The sequence below is a fragment of the Aquarana catesbeiana genome, linkage group LG08 (genome assembly GCF_042186555.1).
Source record: "Aquarana catesbeiana isolate 2022-GZ linkage group LG08, ASM4218655v1, whole genome shotgun sequence".
Lineage (NCBI taxonomy): Eukaryota > Metazoa > Chordata > Amphibia > Anura > Ranidae > Aquarana > Aquarana catesbeiana.
The window spans coordinates 230,362,180-230,381,648 of NC_133331.1; the positions used below are offsets into that span (position 1 = coordinate 230,362,180).

At 44.1% G+C, this 19,469-nt stretch overlaps 1 protein-coding gene across 14 annotated transcripts in view; it reads right to left on the bottom strand.

The window, feature by feature from the left end:
* RASSF4 (Ras association domain family member 4) overlaps positions 1–19,469 on the bottom strand; it is a 683,776-nt gene that overhangs the window by 112,069 nt on the left and 552,238 nt on the right. For 13 of the 14 annotated variants that reach the window (XM_073596936.1, XM_073596935.1, XM_073596943.1 and 10 more), the window contains one exon: positions 11,523–11,644. The exons of the other annotated variant lie outside the window; for it this stretch is intronic. In XM_073596936.1, the coding sequence (XP_073453037.1) occupies positions 11,523–11,644 (122 nt within the window). The remainder of the gene's footprint in view (positions 1–11,522; positions 11,645–19,469) is intronic. 14 annotated transcript variants of the gene reach the window in all.

Here is a 19,469-nt window from a genome sequence, read left to right on the forward strand (position 1 = left end):
TGGCTAAACCCCTCTTTGGGCTCAGGGAGGTCTTGCCTGCCCTGATCTCTTCAAGTATTTTTTGGCCACAATGCTTTCGCAAGCCCACAATTGGCTTATACCAGACACCTCCAACTCCACAGTTGCTTTGGAAGCTTCCTTGTTGAGCTCCTACGAAGCCCTGTGGAATGTCCATTTTAGGGGCCTTAGAGACCCTCACCCTCTAACATTCTTGACGAAGACAGTAATTAGAACATGGATTTCGGTAACTCCCTATGCCAAGAATGGCTCCAGACACTATTGTCCATATACCCATATATTGTGGCTAAACCCCTCTTTACCAGAATTCTTCTCCATTCCAGACGCCTCTCTGTGGGCTAATTGTGGTGTCCATTACTTGTCCTATGTCCATGGGGGGGAGCATTGCAGACTTTTGACCACTTTATGCGCAAGTTTGCTTTATCCAAATCCTACTTTTTCCAATTCCTCCAGCTCCGTCATGCCTTTATTGTACAGTTTGGTACCTCTCAATTGACCATATAGCCAATCTGATATGGAGTCGCTCCTTCTTAAACACTTTCATCAATTTACAATGTATTGTAAACGACTGTGCACCATGGTTTGGATAACCTGGGCACTTTTTGCGCGGCGGAGTTCCCGGAGCTGGAGGACTGGAAGGAAATATGGGAACTTCCCTTTTTATACGTCATATCCTCCAGGGATCGACTGATCCAGTTTAAAATATTACAGTATTATTAAGTATTATTTTAAGCCATATAGACTACACAAGATCTACGCCAATTGCCCACCAATTGACGTTGCAGGCTGACCTGGCCAATTACTTACATATGATTTGGCAATGCCCTTCCTTACAGGTCTTTTGGTCAAGTTACATTACTTGCCTAACCACTATCCCCATACCTCAGAAGATAGATGATTGTATTCCAGGGCTGGTGAATGATCTGGCCCCATCCAGGGCTATTCGTACTTTACTGGGTCTACTCCTATTTTATGCCTGGAAAAGTATTATACTCAAATGGAGAGTATCCTCGGTCTCTACATTAAATATGTGGAAATTCAACCTAGCTCAGTTATTCCCTTGTACAAGGAAGCCTATTTGAAGGACTGCCCACAAAAATTCAACAATGTGTGGGAATCAGAAACCATTACCTCAGGACAGCATGGCCCTGCGGATGGCCCACCTTAACACTTTTTCAGACTCTTACCCGGTTTAGAATATTTCTATTTTGTTGATGTGGCTGATGCATTGTATGGTATGTCCAGATATGTTTTTTGCTCCTTAACCTCTTAGGTTTATCTTGATGTTTGTGACAATTGACCTTTGATGATGTTGAAGCTCTGATTTATCATCTCCACTGATAGTACTCTTTGTTCGCTAGAGCACTTCAATTCCATTCCCCCCTACTTGGCAGCAAGCTTTGGGATGTTTGAGCTTAGTTAGCTCTCTTTCTTGCTATGTGTTCTTTTGTTGTGAGCCGGGGTATGCCCAGAGGCTCTGTTTTGTACCTCTTATACTTTAAATAATAAAAATAATTTGCAAAAAGAAAACAAATCTTGAGGGAAGCTTTTCCTGATTAAGTGAAGACTGCCAATGGTGTTGGAATGGGATGGCTAATAAGCTCATATTTATTTATGACAGGCACTTCTATAGTGCAGAAAATGTACGCAGCGCTTTACATACAACACACTTTCACATCAGTCTCTGGTGTTAAGGAGCTTCAATCTAAGGTAAGAATGTCACATTCATACATACAAATAATACAGCCATTTTAGATAGGAGCCAATCTGGGGCGTAGATAAGGGGGGGGGGGGGGAGTTAGGGGTGTCAAAACCAACCTAGAGCATCCATCCACAGTGCAGCTGCTAGGCTAGTGTAGCCTTTCAGTTGCAGGAGCCACGCATACACACAAGCAGCCCGTCACCTCCATGCGCTGATAGGACAGTGCAGAGGGAGAGCATGCTTGAAAGCTGTCCCGCAGTTATGTTCCGGGATCTGAATTCTGAGGACAGCTGCAGTGTCCCCTTACTTCCCTTGTGTCCTTAGCACGCAGCGTGCGCAACAGAATGCTGGGCACTGGAAAGCTCTCTGCATTCCAGCACCCGAAACTGAAGGAAACACTGTACTGTGGGCTGAGTCTACTCTACCCATAGTACAAGCAAAGTCCCTGCCTGGAGGGAGAGAGAGCAGCGTGGGAGCCAGTGATCTGGTAAGTGATCAACAATTGGGCAGGGGGAGGGGGCTGGGATTGAGTGGCATTAAAATGTACCCCCCTCATGACCACCAATGCAGACTAGGGAACCTGGATTAAATTTCACTGTATGACCACAAAACAGAAGAGGGGATGGTGGGTTAAATGTCACTGCCATTATCAGCAATGCAAGATGGGGATGAGGGGTTAACTTTCACTGCCACTGCACCCCCCCCCCCCCACACAGTGGTGGTAATTACAGTGACATTTCAACCCACCATCCCCCTTCTGTAGGGGGTTAAATTTCAATGCCACAGACCACCAATGTGGGGGAGGTGGGGCTAATAGTACTGACACTAGTGTTGGGGGTTATTATTGCAACCATTGACATAAATCAATAATGTCAATAATGCGTTCACTTGCACCAATGTTGGGGGTTATTATTGTGTCCATTGCACTAATACTGGGTGCTATTATTGCATCCATTGACACTAGTGCTGGAGGTTAATATTGAGTCCACTGAAGCTAGTGCTGGGGGTCAATGTTGCATCCACTGACACCAATGTTGGGGGTTAATAATGCATCCACTGACTCAAGTGCTAGTAGTTATTATTGTATCCACTGACACAAATGCAGGGGGTTATTACTGCATTCACTAGCACCAATATTGGGGTTATTATTGTGCCTATTGACCTATTGACACCAATACTGTTTTTTTTTTTATTGCATTCACTGACAACAATGCAGGGTGTTATTATTACATCCACAAGGAGTTAAAAGGAGTCAAATAGCCATCAATCACCAGTCAGGTGTACAATCCTAATCCTGTTTCAACCCGCAGAGCTTCAGTGTATAACCTCCCACTCCATATCTTCCACACCATTATGAGTGAATGATTCATTGGATACCCGAGATGCAGCATTGGGGGACTACAATCCCAGGGCTTTGCCCAATCAATAACTGTCCATAGCAATTGATATCCTTCTATATACACAGGAATTTCTATTTGTACCAGATATCAGCGCAATATCCTATTCCCATGATTCAACGGGGCGGCAGGATCCACTAAAGGCATCTATACTTTGCAGAAACAATCAATATTCCTTCTATTATCTAATTTGAAAATTCTTCTTTAGGAATCCCCAACCACATTACCTATCCCACCCTAGCTCGAGCCTCCAAGGGGCTGAAATACGGGAGAACTACCTTAGGTAGACTTTATTGATAAATATATAAGGCATTAAGCTGTGGTTTTACACTGTGGGTCACAACACTTGGTGTCCGGAAGATCTTGTTATTTTTGTTTTATGTTGCACTTGGTTTGTGTTTTTTGTTGTATGCTGGCCATGCAATGTCTAAGTAGTCCTGTGTATTTCCCCTGGGTTTTTTAACCCCAGGTTAAACTTTTTAGGTATTATTAATCTTTTTATACTAATAAATTGATTCTTTTTTTTTTGGTACCCAATCTGTTTACAATATTTGTCACAAGCGTAGCCTCTTTTTTTTCCCCCTCACTTTTTCCTGTAAGCTTTGTTAGGCTATAGTGACAAACCATACTGGTGACAGTAATATTGGGGATACCATTTTGAATTAGAGCCTTAATTCTTAGGCTTCCTGTATAGAAGTCATTAGGGTCATGTGTGATCCGTTCCTAAGGCAACTACTTTATTACCCAGATCAGGGAATTACCACTGTGTAACCGTGTTGTCAAAAGTCTATACGTAATTGTATAGCGAAACGCGTTGACATCAACGCCTGAGACGGCATTCCCTGTAGAGTTGGCGAGCTGAGTGGGGAGGACGTACAGGCGGTGAGCGGAGCCTACGGTCACCACAAGAGACACCAGGAATTACCCGTTTCATGCATCATACCTGGACATCAGAACCTCACGGAACCAGTAAGGAGCTGAGCACCCATTGTGTAAACTTACATAGGGTAGTTACATATTAGGTGAGGTTGAAAAAAGACACAAGTCCATCAAGTCCAACCCATGTGTGTGATTATATGTCAGTATTATATTGTATATACCTGTATGTTGTTCAGGTGCTTATCTAATAGTTTCTTGAAACTATGCTCCCCGCTGAGACCACCGCCTGTGGAAGGGAATTCCACATTCTTGCCGCTCTTACAGTGAAGAACCCTCTACGTAGTTTAAGGTTGAACCTCTTTTCTTCTAATTTTAATGAGTTGCCATGAGTCTTGTTAAACTCCCTTCTGCGAAAAAGTTTTATCCCTATTGTGGGGTCACCAGTATGGTATTTGTATATTGAAATCATATCCCCTCTCAAGCGTCTCTTCTCCAGGGAGAATAAGTTCAGTGCTCGCAACCTTTCCTCATAACTAATATCCTCCAGACCCTTTATTAGCTTTGTTGCCCTTCTTTGTACTCGCTCCATTTCCAGTACATCCTTCCTGAGGACCGGTGCCCAGAACTGGACAGCTTACTCTAGGTGAGGCTGGACCAGAGTCTTGTAGAGCGGGAAAATTATCATTTTATCTGTGGAGTTGATCCCCTTTTAATGCATGCCAATATTCTGTTTGCTTTGTTAGCAGCAGCTTGGCATTGCATGCCATTGCTGAGCCTATCATCTACTAGGACCCTCAGGTCCTTTTCCATCCTAGCTTCCCCCAGAGGTTCTCCCCCCAGTGTATAGATTGCATTCATATTTTTGCCACCCAAATGCATTATTTTGAATTTTTCTACATTGAACCTCATTTGCCATGTAGTTGCCCACACCATTAATTTGTTCAGATCTTTTTGCAAGGTTTCCACATCCTGCGGAGAAGTTATTGCCCTGCTTAGCTTAGTATCGTCCAAAAATACAGAGATTGAACTGTTTACCCCATCCCTCCAGGTCGTTTATGAACAAATTAAATAGGATTGGTCCCAGCACAGAACCCTGGGGGACCCCACTACCCACCCCTGACCATTCCGAGTACTCCCCATTTATCACCACCCTCTGAACTCACCCTTGTAGCCAGTTTTCAATCAATGTACTCACCCTATGGTCCATGCCAATGGACCTTATTTTGTACAGTAAACATTTATGGGGAACTGAGTCAAATGCGTTTGCAAAATCCAGATATACCACATCTACGGGCCTTCCTTTATCTAGATGGCAACTCACTTCCTCATAGAAGGTTAATAGATTGGTTTGGCAAGAATGATTCTTCATGAATCCATGCTGATTACTGCTAATGATACTGTTCTCATTACTAAAATCTTGTATACAGTCCCTTATCATCCCCTCCAAGAGTTTACATACTATTGATGCTAGGCTAACTGGTCTGTAATTCCCAGGGATGTATTTTGGGCCCTTTTTAAATATTGGTGCTACATTGGCTTTTCTCCAATCAGCTGGTACCATTCCAGACAGTAGACTGTCAGTAAAAAGTAGGAACAATGGTCTGGCAATTACTTGACTGAGTTCCCTAAGTACCCTCGGGTGCAAGCCATCTGGTCCCGGTGATTTATTAATGTTGAGTTTCTCAAGTCTAATTTTAATTCTGTCCTCTGTTAACCATGGAGGTGCTTTCTGTGATGTGTCATGAGGATAAACACTGAAGTTTTGGTTACTGAAGCCCCCCGATTCCCCCATGAAGACCGGGGAGAAGAATAAATTCAATACCTTCGCCGTCTCCCCATCCTTTGTAACCAGATGTCCTTCCTCATTCTTTATGGGGCCAATATGGTCTGTCCTCCCTTTTTTACTGTTTACATACTTAAAGAATTTCTTGGGATTTTTTTGCTCTCCTCCGCTATGCGTCTTTCGTGTTCTATCCTAGCCGCCCTAATTGCACCCTTACATTTCTTGTTGAATTCTTTATAAAGTCTGAACGCTGATGATCCCTCAACCCTGTATTTTTTGAAGGCCTTCTGCTTTGCTTTTATATGCATTTTTACATTGGAGCTAAGCCATCCAGGATTTTTGTTTGCTCTTTTAAATTTATTACCCAATGGGATGCATTGGCTAATGCCCTTATTTAATATGCTCTTAAAGCAAACCCATCTCTCCTCCGTGTTCTTTGTTCCTAAGATTTTATCCCAATTTATGCCTTCTAGCAAGGTTCGTAGTTTAGGGAAGTTGGCTCTTTTGAAATTCAGTGCCTTTGTATTCCCCTTATGTTTCCTATTTGTGTGATTTATACTGAAGCCAATTGACCTGTGATCACTGTTACCTAAATTGCCCCGTATTTCCACATCCGTGATCAGGTCTGTATTGTTGGTAATCAGTAGATCCATTAACGCTTTATTTCTAGTTGGAGGGTCTACCATCTGACCCATAAAATTGTCCTGCAAGATGTTTGCGAGCCTTAGATGAATGCACGGTTCCCTCCGCCCAGTCTATGTCTGGATAGTTAAAATCCCCCATTATAATAACATTTCCCATCCTTGCTGCTAATCCAAATTGTGATAGGAGATCTGTCTCCCCTTCCCAGGTTAGGGGGCCTATAGCATACTCCCAGTATTATTTTGCTACGGCAGGGATCGGCTGGTAGCATATATCGGGCAAGGGTAAAGCACATATGCCTTTTGGCAGAGACTGATATACAGTAAAACCTTTGATTGCGAGCATAATTTGTTCCGGAAACATGCTCGTAATCCAAAGCACTTGTATATTAAAGCGAATTTCCACATAAGAATTAATGGAAACTCAGATGATTTGTTCAACAACCATTTATTCATAGGTCTTTCAGTTTTATAGTCCATATAAAAAGATTATAGCAATGTGATACTTTGTGTAACCATAAAATGTCCATTTACAAATGGCAGCATTCACAAGAGGATTAGAAGCAAAATCCAGCAGGAGCTACAGAGTATAAAAGAGAAGAGAGGTGCCTTTAAGTGTAGCAATATAGTTACATTTAATGAAGGTACAACATTTAGCAACTCACATGGTTGATGATTAAAAGAGGTACATCTTGTGGTTTGGTAGAGCAGCTATAATTAAAATGACAGTTTTACCCAGAATACTATACTTCTTCCAAACAGTACCCATATTACTACCTTCAAGCTTCTTTAAATCCCTACACTCCCTGCTAAGAAAATTCCTTTGGAACTCCAAAAAACCTAGAATCAGTCTAAATTTACTTACTATGAACAAACAAAATGGAGCATGGGTTTTCCTAATTTTAAAAATTATTACCTAGCTACACAATTAACTAGAATCATAGATTGGACATGCCACAAAGAGAATAAAGATTGGGTGGGACTGGAAAATAACATAGGACCAATTCCGATATCATATGCTCCATGGATTCCTTGGAACCTGTGTCCGAAACAATTAAAACAACATCCTCTCATAGGGGCAACATTAAAAACCCTACAAGCAATTAATTAGAGACATTTACTTACCTCCTCACTAGGGCCACTAACTCCACTGACAACAAACCCTGACTTCCCCTCAGGAATGGATGGTTCCATCCAATCACTTTACAACAGAAACACTCCACTTCTTGTCACACATTGTTTAAAGAACAACAAAATCAAGTCTCAAGCAGATCTACAAAAAGAAATAGGACAAACACCACTACATTTCAAGGAATACCAACAAATACATGACTTCATCATGAACACTCAGAGACAAAAACATTTCCTTAGACCCTTAACACCATTCGAAACTATATGTTTTTTGGCTAGTACGACCACTAAGAACATTTCATTAACATATACTTGGTTGCAGTCCAGCGATTTACAGGAATCTAACAGACACAAAACTTTCTGGGAATCAACCCTGAACAAACCCATTACAAAAGACCAATGGCTACAAGCATGTCTGTTCGCACACAAGTGTGCAATCAGTGTGAGATTACAGGAAACTTAATTCAAAATCCTAACAAGTTGGTATATTACACCAAATAAATTACACAAATGGTTTCCGACAATACCTGGACATTGCTGGCGCTGCAATCGGGAAGAAGGCACTCTATACCACATCTGGTGGGAATGTGATTTGATTAAACCCTTTTGGAACCAAGTAATCAAGATCATAAAACACATCACAAAAATGAAAATTCATTTAGACGCTGCTTGCTGTCTTATAAATATTACCAATTGCACCCTAAAAAAATACAAAAACTCCCTGACCAGATTCTTAATCACAGCAGCAAAAACAGTAATACCAAGACACTGGAGAAACACCGCCGCACCTACAATTAAAGAATGGTTGGAAGAGATACATCTGCTCAAAGGTATGGAGGAGATCAGGGCAACAGCACAAGGGAATACAGAAAATTTTAATAAAATATGGCAGCCGTGGATCATCTTTAAATTTTCTGATTCTTATAACACTTTCACATAGGGATATACCTCTTAACATAAAGAAATGTGAATAATTACATCTCTCTTATATTTTATTTACTCTTCTTTCCCTCTCTTTACTTTTCATTTCTGTTACTATATATATTTAGAAGGGTATTTTTATAGACCCTTGAATTTATTTTTCTCTTGAATTAAATAATAGATTTTGATACATAAATTCAGAGTATTTCAAATAAACAATTGATGTAAAGATAGGCTGATTACAAAGCCATCTTGTTGGTTTCGCTAGTAAAATACTCTATCATTAAATTCAATTATATAGAGTTATATTTTTATATGATACTCATGTAGAAATGTTAGTATGATTGTACAAATGCTATATTTTAACATCAATAAAAGCTTATTGTTTAAAAAAAAAAAAAAAAGAGGTACATCTAATTATGCAGGCATCCAGGGTAAAGCTGTTCACATAGACCGCCCTCCGCACTTCCGGCTCTCATCGCTGTCAGTCTGCAATCATGACCGGGAAGACTACCCTGCAGCAGAGCGATCGAAAAGCGAGGCTTGAAGCACTCATGGAGCACAGCGTTGGAAGGGTTGGCGTTGATGGTGCGGAGGATGGTCTATGTGGACAGCTTAACCCCAGATGCCTGCATACTTAGATGTGCCTGTTTTAATCATTAACCATGTTGATTTGCTAAATGTTGTACCTTCATTAAATGTAACCATATTGCCACACTTAGAGACACCTCTCTTCTCTTTTATACTAAGTTGTGACTTGACGCTTCTTGTATATCAAGTCAAAATTTCTGAAAAAATTTAGCTCGTCTTGCTAAACGCTCTCAAACCAATTACTCTCAAACCAAGGTTTTACTGTAATTGCAATTTCTGAAGACATGATGTGACTTTTTGCACCTATGCCTAGCATCTGTTATACACAAGATCCCTAACCAACGCAGGATTCATAATTACAGCACTCATGCCTCCCAAAAAGCTGTATAGATAGTGCACAGGGTTGATTAATATACATACGCACCGCGCAGTTGCAAGGAGCCAAATGGCCATCAATCACCAGTCAGGTGTACAATCCTAATCTTATTTCAACCCACAGAGCTTCAGTGTATAACCTTCCACTCCATAGCTTCCACACCACAATGAATAAATGATTCACTGAATACCTGAGATCCAACATTGGGGGACTACAATCCCAGGGCTTTGCCCAATCAATAACTGTCCATAGCAATTGATATCCTTCTATATACACAGGAATTTGTATTTGCACCAGATATTAGCACAACATCCTATTCCCCATGATTAAACGGGATGGCAGGATCCACTAAAGGCATCTATAATATGCAGGAAAAATCAGCATTCCTCCCATTGTAGTGTAAACCCCAGGTTAAGCTTTTAAGGTATTATTAGCCTTTTGATACTAATAAATTGATTCTTTTGTTTTGGTACCCAATCTGTTTACATTTTTTTCACAAGCTTAGTCTCTTTTCTCCCAGTACTCGGGGACTATCTTTTCCTGGGGTTATTATTGCATCCAATGACACCAATACTGGGAGTTATTAGTGCATTTACTGACATCAATTTTGAGGGTTAACAATGCGTTCACTTGCAACAGTGTTGGGGGTTATTATTGTGTCCATTGGCACCAATACTGGGAGCTATTATTGCATCCATTGACATTAGTGCTGGAGGTTAATATTGCATCCACTGACACTAATGCTGGGGGTTAATATTGCATCCACTGACACCAATGTTGGGGGTTAATAATGCATCCACTGACTCAAGTGCTAGGAGTTATTATTGCATCCACTGACACCAAAGCAGGGGGTTATTATTGCAATTACTGGCACCAATATTGGGGATTATTATTGCGTCTATTGACACCAATACTGGGGTTTTTTTATTTCATTCACTGACACCAATGCAGGGTGTTATTATTGCATCCACAAGGAATTGCAAGGAGCCAAATAGCCATCAATCACCAGTCAGGTGTACAATCCTAATCCTATTTCAACCCACAGAGCTTCAGTGTATAACCTCCCACTCCATATCTTCCACACCACTATGAGTGAATGATTCATTGACACAATGCAGGGTGTTATTTTTGCACCCACTAACACCAATGTTGGGGGTTATTATTGCACCCACTAACACCAATGTTGGGGGTTATTATTTCTTCCACTGACATCAGTTTTTGGGGTTATTTCTGCTTTCACTGCAGTGCTGGGGGCTATTATTGCAGCCATTGACACCCAGTGGTGCTCAAAATGGGTTTTTTTTTTGGGGGGGGGACAAACCAACATAACCCCCCACGTGGGAGACATGGACGGTGCCAATAGGGGCTTCCTGATTGGCCAGGAGGAGAATGAGGGAGACAAATTCGCTATTGTCACACAAGTGGGTGAGCCACTCACCCTTTTTTGAAGCCCATTAGAGCCTCTGGCTTTATTCACATGCTTAAAAAAAATAAAAAACATGCAATTTTCTGAATGGCACCTGTGCTAAGAGTCCGACCTCCTGTGTTCAGAATGCAGAAGGCCAGCCACTTGGTGCAGTACTCTGGAGCAAGTGGAGATCATGGGAGTAGCAGTGTCTATTCCAGTGATTTACAGCTTCAAGTTTTAAGCCCCTCCCACTGTTCGCGCAATTTTTCCATACCCACAATTTGTCACAATCTGGCAGGCGCACCGCCTAACTTTTCTCCTCTGGATGCCCAAAGCTGAACTTCCCCCTGGAGAAATTATCTACGGCCCTGGAGCCAATTAATCTACCAGCATGCCTTTGGAGTGTGGGAGGAAACTGGAGTATACAGAGGAAACCACTGCAAGCAAAGGGAGAACATGCAAATACAGTTAAGGTAATGTCAAGGTTGGGATTCAAACTGATGACCCAGATGCTTCAAAGGTAGAAGTGCTAACCACTGAGTCACAGTGCTGCCCATACACATGTGATGATCGGGTTCCAAGAAACTTTTGGTTATACAAAGTATATAGAAAAAGGGAAATTAAAATCTATGAAAATGAATTTCTCTTAAGACTAAACAACATCTACCAACTTACATCATGTGAGACCTCTTCTCCAAGATCAGCCTCCATTATGAATAACTTGGCAATCTTCTCACAGGGACCATGTAGTATTCTGCAGATCAGGGGGAACTCTGTCTCTCCTAATTTAGTTCTTTCTGTAAAAATATTTAAAAAAGAATTCACTAACTAGTGAACATTTATCTAAATACTGGCAAATGATTAAAGGGTAACTCCACTTTCGTGGGGAAAAAAATAGCAAATAAAGAACAAATAATATAGTGTATACAATTGCGACAGAAGTCATATTGTACTTGAATGGTATTAAAAATTACCTTTCCTTTTCAATCTGCAGCAGCTGTAACTTTCTGAGAATGCATTGCAATATGGCTATCTGGAGTTGTTCTTTACACAGAGTGTGTACAGACTACCCCCAGAAACATAATTTACTGCTTGAGTGATTGGCTCACCAATTTTCCCAGAAGTCTGCCTAAAAGTCAGATTTCAGGTATCCCCTGCAAAAAAATTTCATTTTTGCTGAGACACTCCCAGTAGGAACATGTCTAAAGGGATGCAGGCCCAGCAGATTTCCTCAGAGCCCTGTAGGTGCACACCCATGGGCGTCCTCAGGTAGGGGCAAGGGGGGTCAAGTGCCCCCCCCGGAATCAGGGATCGGATCGGCACGTTCAGCACAGTGGCGTCACTATGGGGGTGCGGGCAGCTAGTGGGATGACGCCATCAAGATGCTGTCAAGCCCCCCCCCCATCAGTGTAGTGTGACTGAAGGCTCTTTTCCCTGCTCAGTCCATCAGAGAACTCTGCGGCGTTGTGTCAGGAGAAAGGCGAGCTGCGGGCTGTCAGAGGTTTCCCCTACTCGCCCCCCCCTTCTCCTGTCAGGGAGAAGAGATGGCGGCTCTCACCAGGTTCCCTGCCCAGCTTCCTGCCCGCTCCATTTCTTCTCCATTGGCCATAAGATAAGGAGAGCATTATGGGACATGTAGTGCCGAAGATTGTGCATCCCATTTTCCACAGGAAGGGGGCTACAGCTCGATCAAGAGAGAGATTGAGAGACTGCAGCCTGGAAAAAAGCTGAGGGAGTGAGTGCTACAGGACAAAGAAAGAGGCATGTGCTGGGCGGAAGTCAGAGAGAGACACGCTGCCCAGTGCCACCAGAGAGAGAGCCACGCTACCCAGCGCCACCCAGAGAGAGAGACACGCTACCCAGCGCCAGAGAGAGCGCCACACTACCCAGCACCAACAGAGAGAGCCACGCTGCCCAGGGCCACCAGAGAGAGAAAGACTGAGCCACTGCCAGGGTACAGACATGCTACACTACTGACCAGAATCGCCCCCGGGGAACCCAGAGTGAGCGTTCGTCCAGCCAGAGGGATCACTGCTGTAGTTTCGCTGGGTCTGGTAAGAGGGACCATCGGGCATTATCCATTACTTATCCTAGGGACTGTACTACGCCTGCTGTCTCTGACCATGATAATGTGATAATGACATTGTCGAAAAGGGGTGGCGCATGGGTGACCCTAAAATGATGCCCCCCCCCCCGAAAAAAGTTCTGCGGACGTCCATGTGCACACCTGATAGATAATTATGAAACCCCTATCATTAGATCCACTCAGCACTGAGGCTCAGAGGAACAAACAGGGATTATTTCAGAATAACAAAAGGTAGGAATCTGCAACAAAAGTTGTTATAATCCTTGCAATGTACATAGATTACCCAGAAGGGATTTTTTTTTTCTCAAAAGTTACTCTTTTAAGTGTTCTTCAATATAAATTTCTTCTTTCTTATTCTGCTACCATTTGCCTATCTTCAAATGTAATTTTTGAGTGCCGCAGCTATAGGTACACCCTTTTAAAGAATGAAAATTAACAAAACGTATACTTTATTCGACTCTAACAGAGGATGAGGGAACTGATCTATACAAGCCAGTTTGTGGTGGGTCAGGCTTCTTTGAATGACCAATGTTTTATGAACTTATTTTCCCCATGCATATGTTTATTTTGACTCTCACAAGGATTCCCATTATCCCCTGTGTGACAGGAAACTGTATTTTTACTATCTGCTGCAGTTAAATCACAGGGTGAGTGAATAGGCACCAAGTACACATGAGCAGGATCCCATTTCATGGGTTGATTGGAGATGGACAGTTGGAGAGGGTTAGTGTAATGACAGCTGTTAGGCAATACTCAATGAAGTTCAGCATTAGTTACTGTAAGGGCTCATGAACACCATGTACAGCAATGTGCATTACATGCGGTTGTGTATTGTGGTGCCATTTTTTGTGAATCGCACCAAAATGCAACTCCAGAATGCATGAGCACTCCAATGCAGCCCAGCACAACACATGGTGTCCTTTACATGGCCTTGCAATAAACTGCACCTTTCCCCATTTTTGTATGCATCAGTAATTGTGTTTCAGCCTATTCATTTTGAATGGGATGTTTAACAAAATGCACAGCATTATGGTTTCAATGAGTTCTGACAGTTGGAAGCTCCGCTGCAATGCTGTTCTCTTGCTGACCTTTAAATCTTAACTACAGGCAAAAATACTAGTGGTATTGTACCTACATCAGAGACTTACATTAGTCACTACAGTGGAAGTGTATTAGCCAATCTGTGAGCAGATTGGCAGTCTTTGTTTTTTACTCTTGGCAGCAAAGCTGAGATTTGTTGATCTGCTAACACAAGAATGAATGGGGCACCGGATTCAGATTTTCTAAGGATCACTGGGCACACTGGCTCTGGTTCAACAAGACTTCACAAAAGAGGGACTACCCTTAGGAGCAGGCAAAGGACCCAGACTCGAGAAATCACATACATACAATCCACAGAGAGTTCCAAACACTCAGTTGTCAGCTACTCAGCCATGTTGTAAACGGTATTACTGCAGCAACGATTGCATGTTAAATTGTTGACATTGCTTTTATTGTGCCAAAAACTCCTGTGGCCTTCTGCATATCTGACACTCACCACGCTGCCGGTTCAGTTTCTGAATTGCTAAGCCAGGAGACTGGCAAACACTTGGTCAACTTATATTTGGTAGTATTTGTCTGCAAGCTGGAAATCTTTTTCTTTATCATACACAGAGACCCAGTAATTACTGTATGGGTTATAAAGGCACCTTTAGGTGATGGACACTGGCACACCCTTACTGGGAGTACCTCAGTTTTTTTTGCCAGTGTCTTAGGTGTTGGTCACGAGTAAAGATGTGCTGTGCTGAGCTCCACTGGGGGAATCTTTGCTGGGGCAAGCCATGCAACCAGATCCATTGAAAGTGTCTTTTCAGGCTGAATTGAATAGTACCCGGGCCTCGTGTCGGAAGAAACGAGGTTCTGCTTGTAACGCTTCTCTTTTTAGAGAGCTGGATCCCGGGATCCAGTGTTTGGTTTTTTCAGTCATATTTCCTGGCGGGGTGCTTTACAGGCCCAGGAGTGTGGATCCCCCGATAAAAAGGGGCCCCGGTTCCTGAAGGTTTTTTAACCGTGCCCACCGTGAGTGGTGAAGATTAGGTCTGTCTGGTTTACCACAGTACCCTGTAGCCGGATAAGGTAAGGGAGATTCCTAAGGAATTTTTCTAATTCTTGTGGGTTTTCTCCTTTAAGTAAATGTTGCAATGTCTAAGGTCGCCACCGGGCGCTGTCAAGAGCATGTATCTGATTCCATGCTCGTCAGTCTCGCTCTGTATCACAAGCTGCACGCTTCCTCCAGCCCAGCCCCAGGTAGGATGTGAGAAAGGGGCTTTTTCTGTTTGGAGTGTCACCCCACCTGGACAGCTTCTTGCCAGCAGGCAAAGAGGGCATGGGTCAGTCGGCGGTATGCCGTGCTGCTCCCGCTGCCACCTCCATTACGGCGGCTCTCCATCCAGCAGCCCTCCTCCTCTCCTCCACCCCAGCCCCCCCTCCACGTGTGATCCGGTCGAATCGGAGCCCCTGCTCACACGGGAAAACAGTCTTTTTTGAAAAAAGATGAGTGGGAGGTCGGAGGAAGGGGGGTGTAGGGCCTTAGCGCGGCATCAACGCGCTTCAGCGTCAACAACGCAGGGCTGTTTAAAGCTAAAAATGTGCACTTTTTGCAGGTGCATACAGCTGAAGGAGGGACACAGAGCAGATGGATGGCATGTGAGTGTTTGGTGACACAGGCATTCCCAGGGCACGTTTACTTAGCATCAGACTGAGCCTTGATAGCAGCGGCAGTTGCTGGACTATTTGCTCAGCAGTGGGTGCATTTTCTGGTAGTACCTCTGCATTTGTGCTTGGCACTATGGGCAGAAGGGGAGTGTCAGAGGAATAGTAGAAACCTTACCTGCCAGCGTTGGCGCTTTCTTGTGCGCCTGCGTGGTAAGTAGCGCTACAGCGCATACGAGTGCACGATACTGTGGCCCGGCGCACGTGAGTGCGCGATGCGACGCAACTGCGTGGGCATGTGTACGCTACTGTGTGCACAGCGTGAGTCTCCCTGGCAGGCCTCTAAAAGGCAGTCTTGTTTCTTGTCTCATTGCTGGTTTGTCTTTTCAGCTTCCTGTGTTCTGTTCCTAGCCTGTGTACCTGTGCCTACACGTTGTGACCCGGATCGACCCGACTACCTCTGAACCTCTCCAGTACCTGACCCTTGGCTTACTTTAACGGACTTCTCTACCTGCTGGATTCCTGTGTTTGACCCTCAGCCTCCTCCTGGACTTTGCTTTTGTCTCATCCCTGTGTTTGATCATCGGCCTGCTTTACTACTGCTTGACCTTCTGTGTATGACCCCGGCTCGCCTCAAGACTTCCTCTCAGATCCCACTCCAGCCTCTATCTCCAGTTCCAGTTGGTTGTGCTCAGCCGGCCTGCTTTAGTCCAGTGTCAAGTCAGCCCTGCACGGATCTTCTCTCTCTGCCAGAGGACCTTTCTGCTACCTCTTTCAGAGATATTTGCTGGAGGGGGCATCCCAGGCCATCATGATTTTCCTGCCTTCCTGCTACCTCTTTCACCTGCTGGTGATCCGTGCCTCTCCGTGCCCAAAACCCGCTGTGCTACCTCCAGGGGTATCGTGCGCCCAGCTGCAAGAGAAGCCACTCTCAGCAATTCGGCCTTGGTGAGTACCTGATAGGGAGGTACAAATACCCTAAAAAACAGGGGCTCAAAAAGATCTCCCTCAGGCTCTGAGGACCCCCCCCTGCAACGCCATCTCCCCCTGAAAGACCTAGGGAGGCTGGTCAGAGTGAGCCATCGGGGTTAGGGGTTGCAACTGATTCCGGCATTTCAGCCCCTGTATATATTACTCAGGAGGTTTTTTTCCTCAGCCATGAGTGGATTGGAGGAAAGATTAACAGCTTTAATTGCATCTTCACAAAGTGGAAGAAACGCATTAGGTCCCCTTCTACCAACCAGGACCTTCAAACAGAGGAACAGTGGGAGAGGAAAGATGATTCCCCCTCAGGGGACCGGAATGAGACTGATGACTCCTCTTCAGAGGAATCAAGTGGGGGAGGACCCTCTTCAGCTTCACAGGCTGAAAAATTTCTCTTACTGAAATGGTCCACTCCACATTTAAGTTACCCGTAACTGAGTCGGTTGAAAAGCCCACTTCTTGTTTGGGTTCATTGAAGCCTCCTCAAGCTGTGCATGCTTTTCCTGTCCATTCATTGCTGGAAAAGCTTATATATTCTGAGTGGGATCACCCAGATAAGCATTTTTTCCCTCCCAAAAAGTTTTCAACACTTTATCCTATGGAGGAAAAATTTACAAAGATGTGGGGTATACCAGCAATTGACACTGCTATATTCTCTGTAAATAAAAGTTTGACTTGTCCTGTTGACAACGCTCAAATGCTTAGGGATCCAACTGATAAAAAGTTGGAATTCCTGTTAAAAAACATTTTTTCTTTGGCAGGTTCAGTAACTCAACCTGCAGTGGCGGCAATTGGAGTGTGTCAATCCTTGAAAGACCACTTGAAACAGGTGCTCAAGGTTTTCCCTGAACAGCAGGCCCAGGATTTAACCGAGCTGCCAGCAGCTTTGTGTTTTGCAATTGACTCAATCAGAGATTATATCCTTCAAACCTCTCGCCTTACGCTTGGGTTGGTGCATATGCGTAGAATCTTATGGTTGAAAAATTGGTCAGCTGAAGCGCCATGCAAAAAGCTCCTGGCTGGTTTTCCTTTCTGCGGTGAAAGGCTGTTTGGGGATGATTTGGACAATTATATCCAACAGATATCAAGTGGGAAAAGTACCCTTTTGCCAGTTAAGAAAAGAAGTAAATGTCCCTCATTTAAACGGGCTCCTTCTCCAGTGCCACGGGCATCAGCCTCCAGGCAGTCGTGACGGCCTCCACCGTCAGGTTCAAGAGGTAAAACTCAGTGTCAACCCCAGGGACAAAAGAAGTCCTGGGGGAGGAAACCTACAAGACAGAACGCTAAAGCCTCTTTATGAAGGGGCGCCCCCGCTCGTTCGAGTGGGGGGAAGACTGCTACAATTCTCAAGGGTCTGGCAGGAGGATTTTCAGGACAGATGGGTGGTCTCCACAATAGCTCTAGGTTACAGACTAGAGTTCTGAGAATTCCCATCTCTTAGTTTCCTCAGATCAAATGTTCCCAAAGATCCAAAGAAAAAGAAGTCTGTCCTTCAAGCGTTAGACCGACTTTTGTCACAAAAAGTGATCATGGTGGTCCCCATGGAAGAGCAGGGGTTGGGGTTTTATTCAAATCTTTTCACGGTGCCAAAACCAAACGGAGATGTCAGACCCATTCTAGATCTCAAAGATCTAAATCGGTTCCTGAAAATTCAATCTTTTCGCATGGAATCAATCCGATCAGTAGTCTCCATCCTACAAGGAGGAGAATTTCTGGCATCAATTGACATCAAGCATGCATACCTGCATATACCTATTTTCCCCGCTCATCAGAACTATCTGTTTCGAAGTGGAAAAACGTCATTTTTAGTTTGTAGCTCTACCTTTCGGTCTAGCTACTGCACCTCGGGTGTTTACAAAGGTTCTGGCCAGATTAAGGGCCCAGGGTATAACGATTATAGCATACCTAGACAACCTGCTCTTGATAGACCAGTTGGTAGCCTGCTTAGACCAAAGCTTGGTCACCACAGTCAACTACCTGGAATACCTAGGTTGGGTCCTCAACCTAGAGAAATCTTCTTTAAAGCCAGTAAGAAGCCTAGAGTATTTGGGTCTGGTTATAGATACAACCCAGGAGAGGGTGTTTTTACCCCAGGCAAAGATCAGCGCCATAAAGGAGCTGGTTCAGGTGGAAGAGCGAAGAAGGGTCCTTCTATTGGCCTTTGCATGAGGTTGTTGGGAAAGATGGTGGCTTCATTCGAAGCCGTTCCCTATGCTCAGTTTCATTTGAGACTGCTGCAAAACAGTATCCTGTCTGCCTGGAACAAGAAAGTCCAGGTGCTAGATTTTCCTAAGCATTTGTCGCCAAAAGTGCGCCACAGCCTCAGTTGGTGGAGGATACCCGAGAATCTGCGGAAGGGGAAATCCTTCTTACCAATTACCTGGAAGGTGGTAACAACAGATGCCAGCCTTCTCGGTTGGGGAGCAGTCCTGGAAGAGACGACTGTCCAAGGGAAATGGTCCAGAACCGAAAGGACCTTACCCATCAACATTCTAGAGATTCTGGCAGCGTACCTGGCCCTAAAGACCTGGACATTCAGGTTGCGGGGTTGCCCTGTCAGGATCCAATCCGACAATGCCACAGCAGTGGCTTATATCAATCACCAAGGGGGCACCAGAAGTCATGCAGCCCAGGGAGAGATAAACCAGATCCTAACCTGGGCAGAAAAGCATGTGCTGTGCATATCGGCAATTTTCATTCCAGGGGTAGAGAACTGACAGGTGGACTACTTAAGTCGCCAGCAGTTGTTCCCGGGGGAATGGTCCCTTTACCCCGACATCTTCTTGATATGCCAGAGATGGGGGATCCCAAACGTAGATCTGTTTGCGTCCAGGTTCAACAACAAAGTCGACAACTTTGTG